Raw genomic sequence first — 23,735 nt, forward strand, 5'->3', positions numbered from 1 at the left:
GCACCTCTGGAACTGCACACTCCTGGGCCTGCACACACCTGGGCCGGCACGAACCTTGGCCTTTACACGCCTGGGGCTGACACTCTAGGGCCTGCACACTCCGGGGACTGCACAGCCCTAGGCCTGCACACTCCTGGTCCTGCCCTGGCCTGGGCCTGCACCCTACAGTGCCTGCACACTCCTCTGTCTGCACACACCTAGGCCGGCACGAATCTGGGCCTGTACACTCCTGGGCCTGCCCTGGCCTGGGCCTGCACCCTCCTCTGTCCTGCACACTCCTGGACCTGAGCACTACTGGCCCTGCACACTCTTGGGCCTGCACGCTCCTGGGCCTGTTCCGTCTTGTGTATGCACACCTCTAGGACTGCACACTCCAGGGCGTGCACACACCTGGGCTGGCACGAATCTGGGCCTGTAAACTTCTGGGACTGCACAATCCAGAGCCTGCACACTCCTGGGCCTGCACAGCCCTGGGCCTGTACACTGCTCGACTGCACATTCCTGTCTCTGCACACTCTGGTGTCTGCACACACTTGGGCCTGCACACTCCTGGGCCTGCACACTCCTGGGGCTGCACATCCCAGAGCCTGCACAAACCTAGGCCGGCACGAATCTGGGCCTGTACACTCCTGGGCCTGCCCTGGCCTGGGCATGCACCCTCCTCTGTCCTGCACACTCCTGGACCTGAGCACTACTGGCCCTGCACACTCTTGGGCCTGCACGCTCCTGGGCCTGCACGCTCCTGGGCCTTTCCTAGCCTGGGCCTGCCCCCAATTCCGCCGGCCCTCTCCTGGACCTGCACACTGCAGTGTCTGCACACTCCTGGGCCCGCACACTCCTGGGCCTGCACACTCCTGGACCTGTCCTGTCCCTGGCACCAGCCTCCTTCACCCCAGCGGTGCCACTCACACGGCTGCGGCGTCTAGCCAGGATCCCCCAACCGAAACCCCTCCCGAGGGACCCCCTCGCCGGCCCCCAGGGAAGCAGCGGGGCTCTCTTACCTGCGAGGCGGAGACGTAGTCCAGCTGCAGCCTGACGTCCAGCTGCCTGGCGTGCAGGGCCAGCGTGCATGAGGACAGCAGGATGGCCGTGATCGGCTGGAAGCTGCCCCCGGAGCCACTACCGCCCCTTGGGGAAGAGGAGGAGGAAAATCCACGTCAGTGCCAAGAACACAGGACCCGCCCACAGAGGGCCCCTCAGGTGTGACAACCCCAGAGGCGCCCGCAGCCGACCTGGGCTCAGAGCCACTTCTCTCGCGGAAGCTCAAGGACCTATGCTGAGCCTCCCTCTCCCTCCCTAAAGAGGGAAAACCCAGGGGTTTTCTAACTTTGCAGTCACTGTCCATGTATCAGCCATGTCTAGTTTACCTCCCCAGCACGGCAGACCCCCTCCCTGCCTTCCCCACCCCCTGCAGGCGGCTCTCGGGGGCTGGGGGGGCGCCCTTCCTCCCTGAGGCCAGCCCTGCTGGGGCAGCAGGTGTAATAGAAAAGACCAGATCTCACTGCATATTAGATCTGTTCTTTTTCCTTGAACCCTCTGCTGTTTTCCAGGCTGTCTTACCAGCTCTGCACCGTTTGGAAAACAATGTTGCCTTCAGCCTGAAATTGACAGGAGAGCCTGTTCTCAAGGCTCTCATCCTTCAGGATACAACCTCTTTGCTCTCCTATACACACAACAAGCTGCAGAACAGAAAGTAACATTTGTTTTGTTAGAGGTTTTACAGGGGCCCCATGAGCTGACCCACAACTGCAAAGACAAAGAATTCCTGCACCAAGGACTTTGCACCAACCACCCACAACCCCTCTCCTTTTGAGTGTAAAAGGAGCCTGAAGTCTCACTCGGAGAAGGTGGCTCTCCAGGACATTAGCCTGCCATCTTCTCGGTCAGCTGGCTTTCCAAATAAACTCACTATTCTTTACCCTGACACCCCGACTCCCGATTTCTTGGCCTGTCGTGCGACTTGCGGAATGAGTGTGGCCTCGGAAACACAGGGAAGGAAAGCCAAGTCAGGACTCTCGCCCTCTGCCTCTGCTCAGAATACCACCAAGGGGTTGCTGGGACAGTGGACGGAAAACTGAGGCTGCAACACGACCATGAGCACTGGGCCTGGGTGGGAGAGATGGCGGGTGCTGTCCGAAGCGCACCCGGCCTCCTTCCGAGTCACATCACACCCACGTCCCCAGACCCAGGGAGGCCTGGAGCCCCACACAGCAGAGCGCATCCAAACCTGCAGATGCCCACTGACCGGTCCACTGTGCACCCTCTGGCGCCCTCCTCCCCGCTCCTCCTTCTGCCCCGCTGGCTCAGCCCTGGTCCCACCACATCCTCACCCAGGGCCAGCACTGCTGCAGGAACACCCTCGGCAGGCCGCCCAGCCTCACGCCCTCAGGTCCGCACACCTGGTTGGTGCAGCTCTGCCCCTTTCCAGCCCTCACCACCGACTCTCCAACCACCTGCTCTCCTGCTCTCCCGCACTCCGCCCCCAGTCCTACAGAGCGCCTCCCCTGGTCACGGCATCCTGCCCTCCAGGGCCGCCAGGGCCTGCACACTCCTGGGCCTGCACAGCGCTGGGCCTGTACATTCCTGGGCTTTCATACTCCTGTCTCTGCACACTCTGGTGTCTGCACACTCCTGGTCCTGCAGACTCCTGTGCCTGTACACTCCTGGGCCTGCCCTGGCCTGGTCCTGCACCCTACTTGGACTGCACAGACTTCTGTCTGCACACACCTGGACCTGTACACTCCTGGACCTTCCCTGGCCTGGGACTTCCCTGGCCTGGGCCTGCACACTCCTAGACCTGTTCCCACCTGTGCTGGCACACCCCTGGGACTGCACACTTCTGTGCCTGCACACTCCTGGGCCTGCACGAACATGGGCCTATTCACTCCTGGACCTTCCCTGACCTGGGCCTTCCCTGGCCTGGGCCTGCACACTCCTAGGCCTGTTCCCCCCCGTATCTGCACACTCCTTGGCCTGCACAGTCCTGGGCCTGTACACTCCTGGGCCTGCCCTGGCCTGGGCCTGCACCTTCCTCTGTCTGCACACTCCTGTGCCTGCACAGCCCTGGCCTGTACACTCCTGGGCCTGTACACTCCTGGGCCTGCCATGGCCTGGGCCTGCACCCTACTGGACCTGTACACTCCTCTGTCTGCACACTGCTGGGCCGGCACTCTCCTGGACATGCACACTCTTGGGCCTGCACACTCCTGGGCCTGCACACTCCTGGGCCTGTTCCGTCTTGTGTCTGCACACCTCTGGGCCTGCACACTCCAGGGCCTGCACACACCTGGGCCTCCACACACCTGGGCCTCTACATTCCTGGGCCAGCACACTCGAGTGCCTGCTCCACCCCGTGTCTGCACACTCCTGAGACTGCACAGTCCTGGGTCTGCACACTCCTTGGCCTGCACACTCCTAGGCCTTATCCGTCTTGTGTCTGCACACCTCTGGGACTGCACACTCCAGGCCTGCACACACCTGGGCCGGCAAGGACCTGGGCCTGTACACTCCTGGGCCTTCCCTGGCCTGGGCCGACACACTACTGGGCCCGCACACTCCAGGAACTGCACTCTCATTGGCCTACACACTCCAGGATCTGCACAATTTTGGGCCTGAACACACCTGGGCCTGGTATACTGCTGGATCTGCACACTCCTGTGCCTGCACACTGCTGGGTCTGCACACTCCTGTCTCTGCACACTCCAGTGTCTGCACACTCCTGGGCCTGCACACTCCTGGGCCTGTACACTCCTAGGCTTGTTTCCGTCTGTCCGGCACACCCCTGGGGCTGCACACGGCTGCACACTCCTGGGGCGGCACACTCTGGGTCTGCCCACTTCTCTCCCTGCACACTCCTGGGCCTGCCCTTTCCTGGGTCCGCACAATCCCTCGTCTGCACACTCCTGGCCCTGCACACTACCAGGTCTGCACAATCCTTGGCCTGTTCACACCTGTGTCGGCACACACCTGGGCCTGTACACTTCTGGGCCTGCCCTGGCCTGAGCCTGTACCCTCCTTGTCCTGCACATTCCTCTGTCTGCACACTACTGGGCCTGCACATTCCTGAGCCTGCAAACTCCAGCGACTGCACACACATGGTCCTGTACACTCCTGGGCCTGCACACTTCTGGCCCTGCACACTCCTGGGCCTTCCTTCTCCTGGGCCCACACTATCCCTTGTCTGCACACTCCTGGGCCTGCACACTCCTGAGCTTACCACTCCTGGGCCTGACCCCAATTGAGCTGACCCTGTCCTTGACCTGCACACTCTTGGGCTTGCACAATACTGGGCCTGCGCCCACATGTGCCCGCACACACCTGGGCCTGCACACTCCTCGGTATGCTCCCTCCTGTGCCTTTACACTCCTGGGCATGCACACTCCTGGGCCTGCACACTCCAGGGCCTGCCCTCTCCTAGGCCTGCACAGTCCTGGGACAGCACACACCTGGGCCTCACACTCCTGGACCTGCGCACTCCTAGGCCTGAATGAACCTGCACATGTACACTCCTGGGCCTGCCCTATCCTAGGCCTGAACACTCCTGGATCTTCAGACTTCTGGCCTGCTCAATCCTGCGCCATTACACTTCTGGGACTGCACACTCCTGGGCCTGCACAGCCCTGGGCCTGTACACTCCTGGGCTTGCATACTCCTGTCTCTGCACACTCTGGTGTCCGCACACACCTGGGCCTGCACACTCCCATGCCTGTACACTCCTGGGCCTGCCCTAACATGGGCCTGCACCCTACTGGGCCTACACACTCCTAGGCCTGTTCCCACGTATGCCGGCACACTCCTGGGACTGCACACTCCTGGGCCTGCACAAACCTGGGCCTGCACACACCTATGCCTGTACACTCCTCGGCCTGCACCCTCCTCGGCCTGCACACTCCTGGTCCTCCTCTCTCCTGTGTCTGCACACCCTAGGTCCTGCCCCCTCCTGGGCCTGCACACCAGCCCTCTGTGGGGCCCTTCCTTTGCTGAGTCTGTGCATGAGCTCCCTGTGATGCCAGCCCGCAGAGGTGACAGGTGCAGTAGGTGTTTGTGGTTCTAGAGACATGATGGCTTTCCTAGGAAGCCGGGTCCAGAATGATCCCCACTGCGCCGATGGGGGATTGGGGAGACCCTGAGAAGCAGGTGGCTTGTCCAGGGTGACAGCACTGCTGGCGGGGGAGCCGGGTCTGAACCCAGCTGTGTCGTCAGAGCTGTGACCCTGGCTGCATCCAGGTCTCCCCAGGGCTATAGGAGGGGCCGAGTTGGTGTCACTGGGTGGACATGGCATGGGGTGGGAAGTGAACCATCAGCAGCCCAGAGAGGCCCTTGGGGAACTTTGTGTAAGGAGGAAACTTGGGGAAGGGGATCCCAGGAAGTGACCTCACTTCCCTGGCAACAGAGCCCAACAGAACTTGGAACCCAGGTCACCAGGCACCCGCTCTGTAGAGAAGGACACTTCTCAACTGACTTGGCTGGTGAACTCAGCTCAGCTCAGACATGTTTTGTTGCATCCCAAGATCCCGAGGTCGCGGCCCCCGGAAAGCCCGCAGCAACGGCCTTTGCCAACAGTGCCGACAGTGGGTCGGGTCTCACCCCAGGCGCCTCTGGCCTTTTGGCCAGAGGGACCGAAAGGTAACACAGGGAGGCCCAGGGCAGGCCCGCCCAGGCCGGGCCACCACTCAGACCCTACCCGGGTGGCCCCACGGCCCCTTCCTGACTGGTGGCGGTGGGGCAGTCATGTTGGGGGGGGGTCCTGCCTCAAGCAACAGCAGGCTGAGGAAGGGTCAGAGGCCTGGGGGGCCGACCATGTCCCCAACCTGGGTCCAAGTGGGCTGGCTGGGATGTGGAGAACCGGGGCAGGGCCCTGCTGCCCGAGGTGGCGCCCATGCCCTAGGGTGTGTCTCTTGCCTCCCGGGTGACTGAGATGACCAAGGTCCCAGTCTGATCTGGCAGCAGAGGGTCGAGTCGGGCAGAAACAGGAGTGGTCCTGGCCGGGCAGGGCTCTGAGACCTCCGGGCCGGGCCGGGCCGGCTGCCGGTCACTGTCATTGCAGAGCCAGACACCGCAGGATCCGGGGAACCAGGACACTCATGCCACCTCCCCAAGTGAGGGGCTGGTGTGCCACACTGTGGAAGGCCAGCACAGGCTCCGGAAGAGTCTGGGTATGAAGGGCTCCCCACCACCACGGCCTCCTGCCCAGACATCGCCCAGGTCTCTCCCCAGGATCTTGCCCAGGGCTGAGGGGCAGCTCAGCACCCCCGGCTCTGACCTGGACCACCATGCCCACCTCCCGGGGATTCAGGTAGAGGACCAGGAGCCCCCCGAAGCAGAGCCCAAAGGTGAGAAGGGCGGGGCCGGTGCGGGTGTGTAGGTGAGGGAGGGCGGAGGGCTGGGCCACACAAGGAGGCATCCCCAAAGTCTGCTGTTGGGACCAGAGCAAAGACTGGCCTCAGACCACCTGTCTGGAAGAATTCAGGCACAGAACAAGTGCCTGTGGGCACTTGCTCAGTGGGAGCTGTCTGCAAAGCTCTGGGAAGATTTCTGTCCTTGAAAAGGCACGTGGAAAGGGAGGCATGTGGGTACCTTTTTCCAGGCTGTGCCTGAGCACAACCACTAGACTTAAAGCTCTCTCCACGTCCAACAGTTACAGGTCCAGAGCAGGCAGGGGCAGGGGAAGACGCCAGAGAACAAAAACAGGACCACCAGGGTCCAGCAGGAGACCGCGAACTCCCTCCAGCTGCTCCTGCTGAACATGAAGATCCTGCTGCTCCAGCTGCATATGAAGAGCCTGCCATTCCTGCTGATCTAGCCGCTCCTGAAGAGCCTGCCGCTCCTGCTGATCTAGCCGCTCCTGAAGAGCCTGCCGCTCCTGAAGAGCCTGCCGCTCCTGAACAGCCTGCCGCTCCTGCTGATCTAGCCGCTCCTGAAGAGCCTGCAGCTCCTGAAGAGCCTGCTGCTCCTGCTGATCTTGCTGCTCCTGAATAGCCTGCAGTTCCTGCACCTGCAGCTGGGCCGCTGGGCAGTGGAGAACCATTTCAGGCATCATCACCCCCTAGGGCTGAGCCCCCTCTGCCCCCTCCTACACCTTCTCCAAAATCCCACCATGAATCCCCTCCCCTACCCGAAGTTGACTTCCCTACCCCTGAATTTGCTTTTGTTTGTTTTTCTTTAGTTTAGTTTTTTGTTTTACATCATTTATGGCATCCTATATTTTTCCATTTCCCACTTCCTTTAATAAAATACAGATTTTTTCCCTTTTAAATTGTGCATTTCAGGAACATTAAGTGCATTCCCATGCTGTCCGACCATCACTACCATGTAGTTTTATGCTATTTATGCTATTTATGCCCGTGAATACATCCCACCACGGCCTCAAACCCCTCATCTGAGGACGGACTGATGCCTGAAATGGTGGGAGATGACAGGTGTGGGCACGTTGCTGGGATCAGAGTTGATCCCAGGGAACCCACTTTATTGATGGGCAGCAGGTTCAGTGTCCAGGTGCTCTGTTCCGGGGAGGGCGGCTAGAGACGTGCAGAGTCCCCTCCCAGCGGTCCCCGTGCCTGTGTTGGGCACTGACCATCAAGGGGGGCCTGGTGAATGAACCGGACGCTAGAAAGGGACACCCCTAACTCCCCCAATTTGGAAGCCGGGGCTCCTTCTCCCTGCTGAGTGATGTGGTAACTGAGAATTTCACACCCCCCACGCCCTAGCAGAAACTTCTCCTCTCACAGAGCCCACCCTCCCATGGGTCCCACTTTCCCCTGAACCCAGAGGCAGAGCCCCTCTGCCAGACAAGGGATGGGTAGGAGGGCTGGCTGCAACCTTACGGGAGTGGGCGTGCACCGTGCTTGACCCCTGAGCTCCCAGCTGTGCAGCAGAGGCCCAGGGAGGACTTGCCAGGGAGGGCCACAGGGCAGGGGCAGGGCTGAGTTCTGCATGAATCCCGACTATGCGGGGGCCGAGGGACCTGGTTTTGAGCCACGCCCTGGGTCTGGGCACGATGCCTTGGGTGATCCCACAAGGGAGACCTCTCTGCTCTCATTGTTCAGATGGGAAGACATGAGCCTGCCCACCTGAAGCGACGCCCTGCTTCCCCAATTGGGAAGCAGGAGGCTGAGTTGGACTGGGCCCCACAATCTTCAAGGAAGATTGCTCCCCCCAAGGTTGGCTCTCTGGGTATAAACCTGGGCAAGGGAGTCCCGACTACCCCCTGCACCTGCTCTGTGCTGGTAACCTCAGTACACAGAAGCCTTGAGTCTCAGTCCACCCAGGAACCAAACGTTCACCCACCTACAGCAGAGACACCTGAGGCTCAAAGAGGAAGGTCTGCCCTGGAGATGGTGTGGAGGCCCAAGTCTCAGAAGACAGGTGAAACCAGGGTCTCAAGGATACTGCACAAACAGGACTTCACTCTGAACTGGGAATGTTGTGGAAAGACCCTGGGGGCCAGGGTGGAGGAGATGGGAAGCAGACCAGAGCCCGGGGGAAGGCAGGGAGCCCCAGGAATGCCTCCATGCCCTCGGCACAGGGCAGGGGAGCAGCTCTGAAGATATGACAGCCGAGGCTGCCCAGGGGGCCTTCATCACTACCACTTTGCTCGGATGACCTCAACAGCCCCATGACCACACCCATTTGGCAGATGCAGACAGAGACACCAAGTTATCCACCAGGCTGACAAGGAGAGGAGCTGGGATCAAATCCAGGATCAGATTCCAAGTGCTCCGCTCGCTGGCCCCAGACTAAGCCTGCCTGCCAAAACCGACCACAGGGGCCCCCGCCTGGCACTCTATACCTCAGTGGGCTCCCCTGCTGAGCCATCCCATCCCATCCCATCACACTGAGACAAAAGCACAGAGGCCTGGGGTCCAGGAGACAGGACTGCTAGCAGGGCCAGGGTGGGCACGTTCTGCCCATCCCCCTTTGCTGCCCCAGCCCAGGTGTCAAGTGGAAGCCTGACTCACGTGGAAACTGGCAGTGGGTGGGAGAGACAGGATGCCCCTTAGTTTCCCTGGCAACTGCTGCAGAACTGAGTCTTTCAGGATAAATTCAAGTAAGGCCTCAGCTGCTGAAACACCCATTATTTCAAGGCTGGTTACCTTGGTGACCCAGGTGGTGAGGACGTGGTGGGAGGAGGGGGTGGAGAGGCCAGGCAGGGGGCCACCGGCTCAGAGGACAGACTGACCCTCAGACCTAGACATGACCCTGGTCACACACTGAGCCTTGAATTTCATCACACACTGACCTCGGATCCTGACACAGGGTGCCTGGCCCTTATCACAGACGAGCCCTGTTCCTGGTCCCAGACCGCCACCTGAGCTTGGCCGCGCAACCACCACGGAGAGACACTCAGCAAGTGGTGACTGCTACTTCTGTTGTCATCGTTGGGCCTTTAACGTGCGTCCCACTCACAGCTGACACCTAACGAATGTTATTCAGACTAACGTAACCGCAATGGGGGACTGTTCGCAAGGAGTCCTGGGGCCCACAGTGCTCGGCAGAGGCTCGCAGGACCCCCTTTGCTGGGTGGCCACAGGGCTCCTGGGCTGGGTGGGCAGTGAGAGGGCAGCAGAGGAGTGGGCAAGGCTGGGGGGTGGGCTGCCCCTCCAGGCCCAGAAGGAAGCAGCCATTCTCCCCCGGCTCAATGCCCCCTCTGTCTGGAAGCCTCACTTTCATCTCATTACCTGAAAAACTGAGCAAATTAACGGCAGCCAGGCAGCCTTGGCCACCCAGGAGACAGGGCACATGGTCAGGGGGCTCCCAGCCTCCTTCGTGCCGGCACGTGTGCCGGCACACTCCTGGGACTGCACACTCCTGGGCCTGCACACACCTACGCCTGTACACACCTTGGCCTACACAATCCTGCTCCTGCTTCCTATTGTACCTACACACTTCACGGCATGCACACTCCTGGACCTGCACACTCCTGGACCTTCCCTGTCCTGGGCCTGCACACACCTAGGCCTGATCCCACCTGTGCCGGCACACTCCTGGGACTGCACACTCCTGGGCCTGCACACACCTACGCCTGTACACACCTTCACCTACACAATCCTGCTCCTGCTTCCTATTGTACCTACACACTTCACGGCATGCACACTCCTGGGCCTGTACGAACCTGGGCCTGTACACTCCTGGGCCTGCCCTGGCCTGGGCCTGCACACTCCTGGGAATACACCCTCCTGTGCCTGCACACTCCTCTGTCGGCACACTCCTGGGCCTGCACACTCCTGGGCCTGCTCATCCCAGAGCCTGCACACACCTGGGCCTCTACACTCCTGGGCCAGTACACTCGAGTGCCTGCTCCACCCCGTGTCTCCACACTCCATAGAATGCACAGTCCTGGGTCTGCACACACCTTGGCCTACACACTCCTAGACCTATTCCAGCTTGTGTATGCACACCTCTGGGACTGCACACTCCAGGGCGTGCACACACCTGGGTCGGCACGAACCTGGCCTGTACATTCCTGGGACTGCACACTCCAGGGCCAGCACACTCCTGGGCCTGCACAGCCCTAGGCCTGTACATTCCTGGGCTTGAATACTCCTGTCTCTGCACACTCTGGTGTCTGCACACACCTGGGCCTGCACACTCCTGTGCCTGTACACTCCTGGGCCTGCCCTGGCCTCGTCCTGCACCCTACTTGGCCTGCACACTCCTCTGTCTGCACACTCCTGGACCTGTACACTCCTGGACCTTCCCTGGCCTGGGCCTTCCCTGGCCTGGGCCTGCACACTCCTAGGCCTGTTCCCACCTGTGCTGGCACACCCCTGGGACTGCACACTCCTGTGCCTGCACACTCCTGGGCCTGCACGAACCTGGGCCTCTTCATTCCTGGGCCTGCCCTGGCCAGGGCCTGCACACACCTGGGAATGCACCCTCCTGTGCCTGCACACTCCTCTGTCGGCACATTCCTGGGCCTGCACACTCCTGGGCCTGCTCATCCCAGAGCCTGTACACACCTGGTCCTCTATACTCCTGAGCCAGTACACTTGAGTGCCTGCACCACCCCGTGTCTGCACACTCCTGAGAATGCACAGTCCTGGGTCTGCACACTCCTTGGCCTGCACACTCCTAGGCCTGTTCCGTCTTGTGTCTGCACACCTTTGGGAATGCACACTCCAGGACCTGCACAGCCCTGGGTCTGTACACTCCTGGGGCTGCACACTTCTGTCTCTGCACTCTCAGGTGTCTGCACACACTTGGGCCTGTACACTCCTGTGCCTGTACACTCCTGGGGCTGCAAACTCCTGTCTCTGCACTCTCTGGTGTCTGCACACTCCTGGGCCGGCACACTCCTGTGCCTGTACACTCCTGTGCCTGCCCTGGCCTGGGCCTGCACACTCCAGGGTCTGCTGACTCCTGTGTCTGCACACTCCTGGGCCTGCACACTACTGGGTCTGCGCATCCCAGAGCCTGCATACACCTGGCCCTCTATATTCCTGGGCCAGTACAATTGTCTGCCTGCTCCCCCCAGTGTCTGCACACTCCTGGGGCTGCACAGTCCTGGGTCTGCACGTTCCTTGGCCTGCACACTCCTGGGCCTGTACCGTCTTGTGTCTGGCACACTTCTGGGCCTGCACACTCCAGGGCCTGCACACACCTGGGCCGGCACGAATCTGGGCCTGTACACCCCTGGGCCTGTCCTGGCATTGGCCTGCACCCTCCTCTGTCCTGCACACTCCTGGACCTGCCCAATCTTGAGCCTGCACAATCCTGGGCCTGCACACTCCTGGACCTGCCCAATCTTGAGCCTGCACAATCCTGGGCCTGCACACTCCTGGACCTGCACAATCTTGAGCCTGCACAATCCTGGGCCTGCACACTCCTGGGCCTGCCCGCTGTTGGCCCTGCACTCTCTTTGGCCTGCACACTCCTGGCCTGTTCCCTCCGTGCCTGCACACTCGTCGGCCTGCTCCCACCTATCCATGCACACTCCTGGGCCTGCTCACCCCAGAGCCTGCACACACCTGGGCCTCTACACTCCTGGGCCAGTACACTCGAGTGCCTGTTCCACCCCGTGTCTGTACACTCCTGACACTGCACAGTCCTGGGTCTGCACACTCTTGGGCCTGCACACTCCTGGGCCTGTTCTGTCTTGTGTCTGCACACTTCTGGGACTGCACACTCCAGGGCCTGCACACACCTGGGCCAGCACGAATCTGGGCCTGTACACTACTGGGCCTGCCCTGGCCTGGGCCTGCACCCTCCTCTGTCCTGCACACCCCTGGTCCTGAGCACTACTGGCCCTGCACACTCTTGGGCCTGCACATTCCTGGGCCTGCACGCTCCTGGGCCTTTCCTAGCCTGGGCCTGCCCCCAATTCCGCCGGCCCTCTCCTGGACCTGCACTCGGCAATTTCTGCACACTCCTGGGCCCGCACACTTCTGGCCCAGTTCCGTCTTGTGTCTGCACACTTCTGGGCCTGCACACTCCAGGGCCTGCACACACCTGGGCCTCCACACATCTGGGCCTCTACACTCCTGGGCCAGTACACTCGAGTGCTTGCTTCACCCCGTGTCTGCACACACCTGAGACTGCACAGTCCTGGGTCTGCACACTCCTTGGCCTGCACACTCCTAGGCCTGTTCCGTCTTGTGTCTGCACACTTCTGGGACTGCACACTCCAGGGCCTACACACACCTGGGCCGGCACGAACATTGGCCGGTACACTCCTGGGCCTGCCTTGGCTTGGCCTGCACCCTCCTCTGTCTGCACACTCTTGGGCCTGCACAGCCCTGGGCCTTTCCTCTCCTGGGCCTGCCCAGAATTTTACTGGCCCTCTCCTGGACCTGCAAACCCTTGGGCCTGCACCCTCCTCTGTCTGCACACTCCTGGGCCTGCACAGCCCTGGGCCTGTACACTACTGGGCTTGCATACTCCTGTCTCTGCACACTCTGAAGTCTAAACACACCTGGGCCTGCACACTCCTGTGCCTGTACACTCCTGGGCCTGCCCTGGCCTGGGCCTGCACCCTACTGGGCCTGAACACTCCTCTCTCTGCACACTGCTGGGCCGGCCCTCTCCTGGACCTGCACACTCTTGGGACTGCACACTCCTAAGCCTGCACACTCCTGGGCCTGTTCCGGCTTGTGTCTCTACACCTCTGGGCCTGCACACTCCAGGGCCGCGCACACCTGGGCCTCCACACATCTGGGCCTCTACACTCCTGGGCCAGTACACTCGAGTGCCTGCTCCACCCCGTGTCTGCACACTCCTGAGACTGCACAGTACTGGGTCTGCACACTCCATGGCCTGAACACTTCTAGACCTGTTCCTTCTTGTGTCTGCACACCTCTGGGACTGCACACTCCAGGGCCTGCACACACCTGGTTCAGCAAGATCCTCGGCCGGTACACCCCTGGGCCTGCCCTGGCCAGGGCCTGCACCCTACTGGGCATGCACACTCCTCTGTCTGCACACTTCTGGACCTTCCCTTGCCTTGGCCTTCCCTGGCCTGGGCCTGCACACTCCTAGGCCTGTTCCCACCTGTGCTGGCACAATCCTGGGACAGCACAATCCTCTCCCTGCATACTCCTGGGCCTGTACGAACCTGGGCCTGTACAGCCCTGGGCCTGCTAAGGCCCGGGCCTGCACACTAATGGGCCTGCACACTCCTGGGAATACACCCTCCTGTGCCTGCACACTCCTCTGTCGGTACACTCCTGGGTCTGCTCATCCCAGAGCCTGCACACGCCAGGGCCTCTACACACCTGGGCCTGTACATTCGAGTGCCTGCTCCACCCCGTGTCTGCACACTCCTTAGAATGCACAGTCCTGGGTCTGCACACACCTTGGCCGCACACTCCTAGACCTATTCCGCTTTATGTATGCACACCTCTGGGACTGCACACTCCAGGGCGTGCACACAACTGGGCCGGCATCAACCTGGGCCTGTACACTCCTGGGACTGCACACTCCAGGGCTTGCACACTCCTGGGCCTGCACAGCCCTGGACCTGTACACTGCTCGGCTGCACGCTCCTGTCCCTGCACACACTGGTGTCAGCACACTCCAGGGCCTGCATACTCCTGGGACTGCACAGCCCTAGGCCTGTACACTCCTGGTCCTGCCCTGGCCTGGGCCTGCACCCTACAGTGCCTGCACACTCCTCTGTCTGCACACTCCAGGGCCTGCCCACACCTGGGCCGGCACGAACCTGGGCATGTACACTCCTGGGACTGCACCCTCCAGGGTCAGCACACTCCTAGGCCTGCAGAGCCCTAGGCGTGTACACACCTGGGGCTGCACACCCCTGTCTCTGCACACTCTGGTGTCTGCACACTCCTGGACCTGCACACTCTTGGACATGCACACTCCTGGGCCTGCTCTTCCCAGAGCATGCACACACCTGGGCCTCTACACTCCTGGGCCAGTACACTCGAGTGCCTGTTCCACCCTATGTCTGCACACTCCTGGGACTGCACAGTCCTGGGTATGCACACTCGTGGGACTGCACACCCCAGGGCCTGCACACACATGGGCCGGCACGAACCTTGGCCTTTACACGCCTGGGGCTGACACTCTAGGGCCTGCACACTCCGGGGACTGCACAGCCCTAGGCCTGCACACTCCTGGTCCTGCCCTGGCCTGGGCCTGCACCCTACAGTGCCTGCACACTCCTCTGTCTGCACACACCTGGGCCGGCACGAACCTGGGCATGTACACTCCTGAGAATGCACACTCCAGGGTCAGCACACTCCTAGGCCTGCAGAGCCCAAGGCCTGTACACTCCTGGGGCTGCACACTCCTGTCTCTGCACACTCTGGTGTCTGCACACTCCTGGACCTGCACACTCTTGGACCTGCACACTCCTGGGCCTGCTCTTCCCAGAGCCTGCACACAACTGGGCCTCTACACTCCTGGGCCAGTCCACTCGAGTGCCTGTTCCACCCCATGTCTGCACACTCCTGGGACTGCACAGTCCTGGGTATGCACACTCGTGGGCCTGGTCCGTCTTGTGTCTGCAAACTTCTGAAATTGCACACTCCAGGGCCTGCACACACCTGGGCCGGCACGAATCTAGGACTGTACACTCCTGGACATGCACACAATTGGGCCTGCTCACTCCTGGGCCTGCCCTGGCCTGGGCCCGCACAATCCCTCGTCTGCACACTCCTGGCCCTGCACACTACCAGGTCTGCACAATCCTTGGCCTGTTCACACCTGTGTCGGCACACTCCTGGGCCTGTACACTTCTGGGCCTGCCCTGGCCTGAGCCTGTACCCTCCTTGTCCTGCACATTCCTCTGTCTGCACACTACTGTGCCTGCACATTCCTGAGCCTGCAAACTCCAGCGACTGCACATACATGGTCCTGTACACTTCTGGGCCTGCACACTTCTGGCCCTGCACACTCCTGGGCCTTCCTTCTCCTGGGCCCACACTATCCCTTGTCTGCACACTCCTGGGCCTGCACAGCCCTGGGCCTGTTCCTTCTTGTTTCTGCACACCTCTGGGACTGCACACTCCAGAGCCTGCACACAACTGGGTCAGCACGAACCTGGGCCGGTACACCCCTGGGCCTGCCCTGGCCAGGGCCTGCACCCTACTGGGCCTGCACACTCATCTGTCTGCACACTCCTGATCCTTCCCTGGCCTTGGCCTTCCCTGCCCTGGGCCTCCACACTCCTAGGCCTGTTCCCACCTGTGCTGGCATACTCCTGGGACAGCACACTCCTGTGCCTGCACACTCCTGGGCCTGCACACTCTTGGGGCTACGCATCCCAGAGCCTGCACACACCTGGGCCTCTGCATTCCTGGGCCAGTACACTCGTCTGCCTGCTCCCCCCCGTATCTGCACACTCACGGGACTGCACAGTCCTGGGTCAGCACACTCCTTGGCCTGCACCCTCCAAGGCCTGTTCCGTCTTGTGTCTGCACACCTCTGTGACTGCACACTCCAGGGCCTGCACACACCTGAGCCGGGACGAACCTGGGCCTTTACACGCCTGGGGCTGCACACTCCAGGGTCTACACACTCCTGGGACTGCACAGCCCTAGGCCTGTACACTCCTGGTCCTGCCCTGGCCTGGGCCTGCTCCCTAAAGTGCCTGCACACTCCTCTGTCTGCACACTCCAGGGCCTGCATACTCCTGGGCCTCTACACTCCTGGGTCAGTACACTCGTGTCCTGCTCCCCCCCGTGTCTGCACACTCCTGGGACTGCACAGTCCTGGGTCTGCACACTCCTTGGCCAGCACACTCCTGGGCCTGTTCCGTCTTGTGTCTGCACAGCTCTGGGACTGCACACTCCAGGGCCTGCACACAACTGTGCCGGCAAGAACCTGGGCCTGTACACTCCTGGGTCTGCCCTGGCCTGGGCCTGCACCCTACTGGGCCTGCACACTCCTCTGTCTGCACACTCCTGGGCCTGCACATTCCAGGGCCTGCTGACTCCTTTGTCTGCACACTCTTGGGCCTGCCCTCTCCTGGGCCTGCACACTCTTGCGACTGCACACACCCAGGCCTGCACACTGCTGGACCTGCGCACACCTGGGCCTGCACGAACCTGGGCCTGCACACACCTATGCCTGAACACTCCTGGGCCTACACAATCCTGCTCCTGCTACCTATTATAACTACACACTCCTGGGAATGCACACTCCAGGGCCTGCCCTCTCCTGGTGCGGCAAGAACCTGGGCCTGTACACTCCTGGGCCTGCCCTGGCCTGGGCCTGCACCTTCCTCTGTCTGCACACTCCTGCGCCTGCACAGCCCTGGTCTGTACACTCCTGGGCCTGTACACTCCTGGGCCTGCCCTGGCCTGGGCCTGCACCCTACTGGGCCTATACATTCCTCTGTCTGCACACTGCTGGGCCGGCCCTCACCTGGACATGCACACTCTTGGGCCTGCACACTCCTGGGCCTGCACACTCCTGGGCCTGTTCCGTCTTGTGTCTGCACACCTCTGGGCCTGCACACTCCAGGGCCGGCAAGGACCTGGGCCTGTACACTCCTGGGCCTTCCCTGGCCTGGGCCGACACACTACTGGGCCCGCACACTCCAGGAACTGCACTCTCATTGGCCTACACACTCTAGGATCTGCACAATGTTGGGCCTGAACACACCTGGGCCTGGTATACTGCTGGATCTGCACACTCCTCTGCCTGCACACTGCTGGGCCTGCACACTCCTGTCTCTGCACACTCCAGTTTCTGCACACTCCTGGGCCTGCACACTCCTGGGCCTGTACACTTCTGGGCCTGCCCTGGCCTGGGCCTGTACCCTCCTTGTCCTGCACATTCCTCTGTCTGGACACTACTGGGCCTGCACATTCCTGAGCCTGCAAACTCCAGAGACTGCACACACATGGGCCTGTACACTCCTGGGCCTGCACACTTCTGGCCCTACACACTCCTGGGCCTGCACACTTCTGGCCCTGCACACTCCTGGGCCTTCCTTCTCCTGGGCCCACACTATCCCTTGTCTGCACACTCCTGGACCTGCACACTCCTGGGCTTACCACTCCTGGGCCTGACCCCAATTGAGCTGACCCTGTCCTTGACCTGAACACTCTTGGGCTTGCACACTACTGGGCCTGCGCCCACATGTGCCCGCACACACCTGGGCCTGCACACTCCTCGGTATGCTCCCTCCAGTGCCTTCACACACCTGGGCATGCACACACCTGGGCCTGCACACTCCAGGGCCTGGACACTCCGGGCCTGCCCTCTCCTAGGCCTGCACAGTCCTGGGACAGCACACACCTGGGCCTACACACTCCTGGACCTGCGCACTCCTAGGCCTGAGTGAACCTGGACATGTACACTCCTGGGCCTGCCCTATCCTAGGCCTGAACACACCTGGATCTTCAGACTTCTGGCCTGCTCCCTCCTGCGCCGTTACACTTCTGGGACTGCACACTCCTGGGCCTGCACACTCCTGGACCTGTACACTCCTGGCCTGCCCTAGCCTGTGCCTGCTCCCTCATGTATCTGCACACTCTCAGGCCTGCCTTATCCTAGGTCTGCACACTCCTGGGCCTGCTCCCTCCTGTGCCATCACACTTCTGGGACTGCACACTTGTGTGCCTGCAAACTCCTGGTCCTGAACACTCCTGGGCCTGAACACTACTGGCCCCGCACACTCTTGGGCCTGCACACTTCTGGCCCTGCGCACTCCTGGGCCTGCCTTCTCCTGGGCCCGCACTATCCCTAGTCTGCACACTCCTGGGCCTGCACTCTTCTGGGCCTTCCCTCTCCTGGGCCTGCCCCCAATTTGGCCGGCCCTCTCCTGGACCTGTACATTCTTGGGCCTTCACACTACTGGGCCTGCTCCCACTTGTGCCTACACACACCTGGGCCTGCACACTCCTGGGCCTTTCTTCCCCTGGGCGTGCCCCCAATTTTACTGGCCCTCTGCTGGACCTGCACACAATTGGGCCTGCACTCTCCAATGTCTGCACACTCCTGGGCCTGCACAGCCCTGGGCCTGTACACTTCTGGGCTTGCATACTCCTGTCTCTGCACACTCTGGTGTCTACACACTCCTAGGCTTGCACACTCATGTGCCTGTACACTCCTGGGCCTGCCCTGGCCTGAGCCTGCACCGTACTGGGCCTGCACACTCCTGGGCCTGCACACTCCCGGACCTGTACACTCCTGGACCTTCCCTGGCCTGGGCATTCCCTGGCCTGGGCCTGCACACTCCTAGCCCTGTTCCCACCTGTGCTGGCACACACCTGGGACAGCATACTCCTGTGCCTGCACACTCCTGGGCCTGCACGAACCTGGGCCTGTACACTCCTGGGCTTGCCCTGGCTTGGGTCTGCACACTAATGGGCCTGCACACTCCTGGTAATACACCCTCCTGTGCCTGCACACTCCTCTGTCGGCACACTCCTAGGCCTGTTCATCCCAGAGCCTGCACACACCTGGGCCTCTACATTCCTGGGCCAGTACACACGTCTGCCTGCTCACCCCCGTATCTGCACACTCCTGGAAATGCACAGTCCTGGGTCTGCACACTCCTTGGCCTGCACACTCCAAGGCCTGTTCCGTCTTGTGACTGCGCACCTCTGGAACTGCACACTCCTGGGCCTGCACACACCTGGGCCGGCACGAACCTTGGCCTTTACACGCCTGGGGCTGACACTCTAGGGCCTGCACACTCCGGGGACTGCACAGCCCTAGGCCTGCACACTCCTGGTCCTGCCCTGGCCTGGGCCTGCACCCTACAGTGCCTGCACACTCCTCTGTCTGCACACACCTAGGCCGGCACGAATCTGGGCCTGTACACTCCTGGGCCTGCCCTGGCCTGGGCCTGCACCCTCCTCTGTCCTGCACACTCCTGGACCTGAGCACTACTGGCCCTGCACACTCTTGGGCCTGCACGCTCCTGGGCCTGTTCCGTCTTGTGTATGCACACCTCTAGGACTGCACACTCCAGGGCGTGCACACACCTGGGCTGGCACGAATCTGGGCCTGTAAACTTCTGGGACTGCACAATCCAGAGCCTGCACACTCCTGGGCCTGCACAGCCCTGGGCCTGTACACTGCTCGACTGCACATTCCTGTCTCTGCACACTCTGGTGTCTGCACACACTTGGGCCTGCACACTCCTGGGCCTGCACACTCCTGGGGCTGCACATCCCAGAGCCTGCACAAACCTAGGCCGGCACGAATCTGGGCCTGTACACTCCTGGGCCTGCCCTGGCCTGGGCATGCACCCTCCTCTGTCCTGCACACTCCTGGACCTGAGCACTACTGGCCCTGCACACTCTTGGGCCTGCACGCTCCTGGGCCTGCACGCTCCTGGGCCTTTCCTAGCCTGGGCCTGCCCCCAATTCCGCCGGCCCTCTCCTGGACCTGCACACTGCAGTGTCTGCACACTCCTGGGCCCGCACACTCCTGGGCCTGCACACTCCTGGACCTGTCCTGTCCCTGGCACCAGCCTCCTTCACCCCAGCGGTGCCACTCACACGGCTGCGGCGTCTAGCCAGGATCCCCCAACCGAAACCCCTCCCGAGGGACCCCCTCGCCGGCCCCCAGGGAAGCAGCGGGGCTCTCTTACCTGCGAGGCGGAGACGTAGTCCAGCTGCAGCCTGACGTCCAGCTGCCTGGCGTGCAGGGCCAGCGTGCATGAGGACAGCAGGATGGCCGTGATCGGCTGGAAGCTGCCCCCGGAGCCACTACCGCCCCTTGGGGAAGAGGAGGAGGAAAATCCACGTCAGTGCCAAGAACACAGGACCCGCCCACAGAGGGCCCCTCAGGTGTGACAACCCCAGAGGCGCCCGCAGCCGACCTGGGCTCAGAGCCACTTCTCTCGCGGAAGCTCAAGGACCTATGCTGAGCCTCCCTCTCCCTCCCTAAAGAGGGAAAACCCAGGGGTTTTCTAACTTTGCAGTCACTGTCCATGTATCAGCCATGTCTAGTTTACCTCCCCAGCACGGCAGACCCCCTCCCTGCCTTCCCCACCCCCTGCAGGCGGCTCTCGGGGGCTGGGGGGCGCCCTTCCTCCCTGAGGCCAGCCCTGCTGGGGCAGCAGGTGTAATAGAAAAGACCAGATCTCACTGCATATTAGATCTGTTCTTTTTCCTTGAACCCTCTGCTGTTTTCCAGGCTGTCTTACCAGCTCTGCACCGTTTGGAAAACAATGTTGCCTTCAGCCTGAAATTGACAGGAGAGCCTGTTCTCAAGGCTCTCATCCTTCAGGATACAACCTCTTTGCTCTCCTATACACACAACAAGCTGCAGAACAGAAAGTAACATTTGTTTTGTTAGAGGTTTTACAGGGGCCCCATGAGCTGACCCACAACTGCAAAGACAAAGAATTCCTGCACCAAGGACTTTGCACCAACCACCCACAACCCCTCTCCTTTTGAGTGTAAAAGGAGCCTGAAGTCTCACTCGGAGAAGGTGGCTCTCCAGGACATTAGCCTGCCATCTTCTCGGTCAGCTGGCTTTCCAAATAAACTCACTATTCTTTACCCTGACACCCCGACTCCCGATTTCTTGGCCTGTCGTGCGACTTGCGGAATGAGTGTGGCCTCGGAAACACAGGGAAGGAAAGCCAAGTCAGGACTCTCGCCCTCTGCCTCTGCTCAGAATACCACCAAGGGGTTGCTGGGACAGTGGACGGAAAACTGAGGCTGCAACACGACCATGAGCACTGGGCCTGGGTGGGAGAGATGGCGGGTGCTGTCCGAAGCGCACCCGGCCTCCTTCCGAGTCACATCACACCCACGTCCCCAGACCCAGGGAGGCCTGGAGCCCCACACAGCAGAGCGCATCCAAACCTGCAGATGCCCACTGACCGGTCCACTGTGCACCCTCTGGCGCCCTCCTCCCCGCTCCTCCTTCTGCCCCGCTGGCTCAGCCCTGGTCCCACCACATCCTCACCCAGGGCCAGCACTGCTGCAGGAACACCCTCGGCAGGCCGCCCAGCCTCACGCCCTCAGGTCCGCACACCTGGTTGGTGCAGCTCTGCCCCTTTCCAGCCCTCACCACCGACTCTCCAACCACCTGCTCTCCTGCTCTCCCGCACTCCGCCCCCAGTCCTACAGAGCGCCTCCCCTGGTCACGGCATCCTGCCCTCCAGGGCCGCCAGGGCCTGCACACTCCTGGGCCTGCACAGCGCTGGGCCTGTACATTCCTGGGCTTTCATACTCCTGTCTCTGCACACTCTGGTGTCTGCACACTCCTGGTCCTGCAGACTCCTGTGCCTGTACACTCCTGGGCCTGCCCTGGCCTGGTCCTGCACCCTACTTGGACTGCACAGACTTCTGTCTGCACACACCTGGACCTGTACACTCCTGGACCTTCCCTGGCCTGGGACTTCCCTGGCCTGGGCCTGCACACTCCTAGACCTGTTCCCACCTGTGCTGGCACACCCCTGGGACTGCACACTTCTGTGCCTGCACACTCCTGGGCCTGCACGAACATGGGCCTATTCACTCCTGGACCTTCCCTGACCTGGGCCTTCCCTGGCCTGGGCCTGCACACTCCTAGGCCTGTTCCCCCCCGTATCTGCACACTCCTTGGCCTGCACAGTCCTGGGCCTGTACACTCCTGGGCCTGCCCTGGCCTGGGCCTGCACCTTCCTCTGTCTGCACACTCCTGTGCCTGCACAGCCCTGGCCTGTACACTCCTGGGCCTGTACACTCCTGGGCCTGCCATGGCCTGGGCCTGCACCCTACTGGACCTGTACACTCCTCTGTCTGCACACTGCTGGGCCGGCACTCTCCTGGACATGCACACTCTTGGGCCTGCACACTCCTGGGCCTGCACACTCCTGGGCCTGTTCCGTCTTGTGTCTGCACACCTCTGGGCCTGCACACTCCAGGGCCTGCACACACCTGGGCCTCCACACACCTGGGCCTCTACATTCCTGGGCCAGCACACTCGAGTGCCTGCTCCACCCCGTGTCTGCACACTCCTGAGACTGCACAGTCCTGGGTCTGCACACTCCTTGGCCTGCACACTCCTAGGCCTTATCCGTCTTGTGTCTGCACACCTCTGGGACTGCACACTCCAGGCCTGCACACACCTGGGCCGGCAAGGACCTGGGCCTGTACACTCCTGGGCCTTCCCTGGCCTGGGCCGACACACTACTGGGCCCGCACACTCCAGGAACTGCACTCTCATTGGCCTACACACTCCAGGATCTGCACAATTTTGGGCCTGAACACACCTGGGCCTGGTATACTGCTGGATCTGCACACTCCTGTGCCTGCACACTGCTGGGTCTGCACACTCCTGTCTCTGCACACTCCAGTGTCTGCACACTCCTGGGCCTGCACACTCCTGGGCCTGTACACTCCTAGGCTTGTTTCCGTCTGTCCGGCACACCCCTGGGGCTGCACACGGCTGCACACTCCTGGGGCGGCACACTCTGGGTCTGCCCACTTCTCTCCCTGCACACTCCTGGGCCTGCCCTTTCCTGGGTCCGCACAATCCCTCGTCTGCACACTCCTGGCCCTGCACACTACCAGGTCTGCACAATCCTTGGCCTGTTCACACCTGTGTCGGCACACACCTGGGCCTGTACACTTCTGGGCCTGCCCTGGCCTGAGCCTGTACCCTCCTTGTCCTGCACATTCCTCTGTCTGCACACTACTGGGCCTGCACATTCCTGAGCCTGCAAACTCCAGCGACTGCACACACATGGTCCTGTACACTCCTGGGCCTGCACACTTCTGGCCCTGCACACTCCTGGGCCTTCCTTCTCCTGGGCCCACACTATCCCTTGTCTGCACACTCCTGGGCCTGCACACTCCTGAGCTTACCACTCCTGGGCCTGACCCCAATTGAGCTGACCCTGTCCTTGACCTGCACACTCTTGGGCTTGCACAATACTGGGCCTGCGCCCACATGTGCCCGCACACACCTGGGCCTGCACACTCCTCGGTATGCTCCCTCCTGTGCCTTTACACTCCTGGGCATGCACACTCCTGGGCCTGCACACTCCAGGGCCTGCCCTCTCCTAGGCCTGCACAGTCCTGGGACAGCACACACCTGGGCCTCACACTCCTGGACCTGCGCACTCCTAGGCCTGAATGAACCTGCACATGTACACTCCTGGGCCTGCCCTATCCTAGGCCTGAACACTCCTGGATCTTCAGACTTCTGGCCTGCTCAATCCTGCGCCATTACACTTCTGGGACTGCACACTCCTGGGCCTGCACAGCCCTGGGCCTGTACACTCCTGGGCTTGCATACTCCTGTCTCTGCACACTCTGGTGTCCGCACACACCTGGGCCTGCACACTCCCATGCCTGTACACTCCTGGGCCTGCCCTA

At 61.7% G+C, this 23,735-nt stretch overlaps 1 protein-coding gene across 1 annotated transcript in view; it reads right to left on the reverse strand.

Annotated features, from left to right (window-relative positions):
• The window catches only part of LOC140689411 (uncharacterized), a 51,228-nt gene extending 29,553 nt beyond the window's left edge, over nucleotides 1–21,675 (reverse strand). The window contains exons 1-4 of the mRNA XM_072950133.1: nucleotides 20,845–21,675; nucleotides 20,009–20,135; nucleotides 1,561–1,679; nucleotides 1,002–1,128 (exon numbers count right to left, since the gene is read on the reverse strand). Coding sequence (XP_072806234.1) covers nucleotides 1,002–1,128; nucleotides 1,561–1,679; nucleotides 20,009–20,135; nucleotides 20,845–20,870 — 399 coding nt within the window. The 5' untranslated portion in view covers nucleotides 20,871–21,675. The remainder of the gene's footprint in view (nucleotides 1–1,001; nucleotides 1,129–1,560; nucleotides 1,680–20,008; nucleotides 20,136–20,844) is intronic.
• Nucleotides 21,676–23,735: the final 2,060 nt, after the last annotated feature.

This window comes from Vicugna pacos, chromosome 26 (genome assembly GCF_048564905.1).
Source record: "Vicugna pacos chromosome 26, VicPac4, whole genome shotgun sequence".
NCBI classification, from domain to species: Eukaryota; Metazoa; Chordata; class Mammalia; order Artiodactyla; family Camelidae; genus Vicugna; species Vicugna pacos.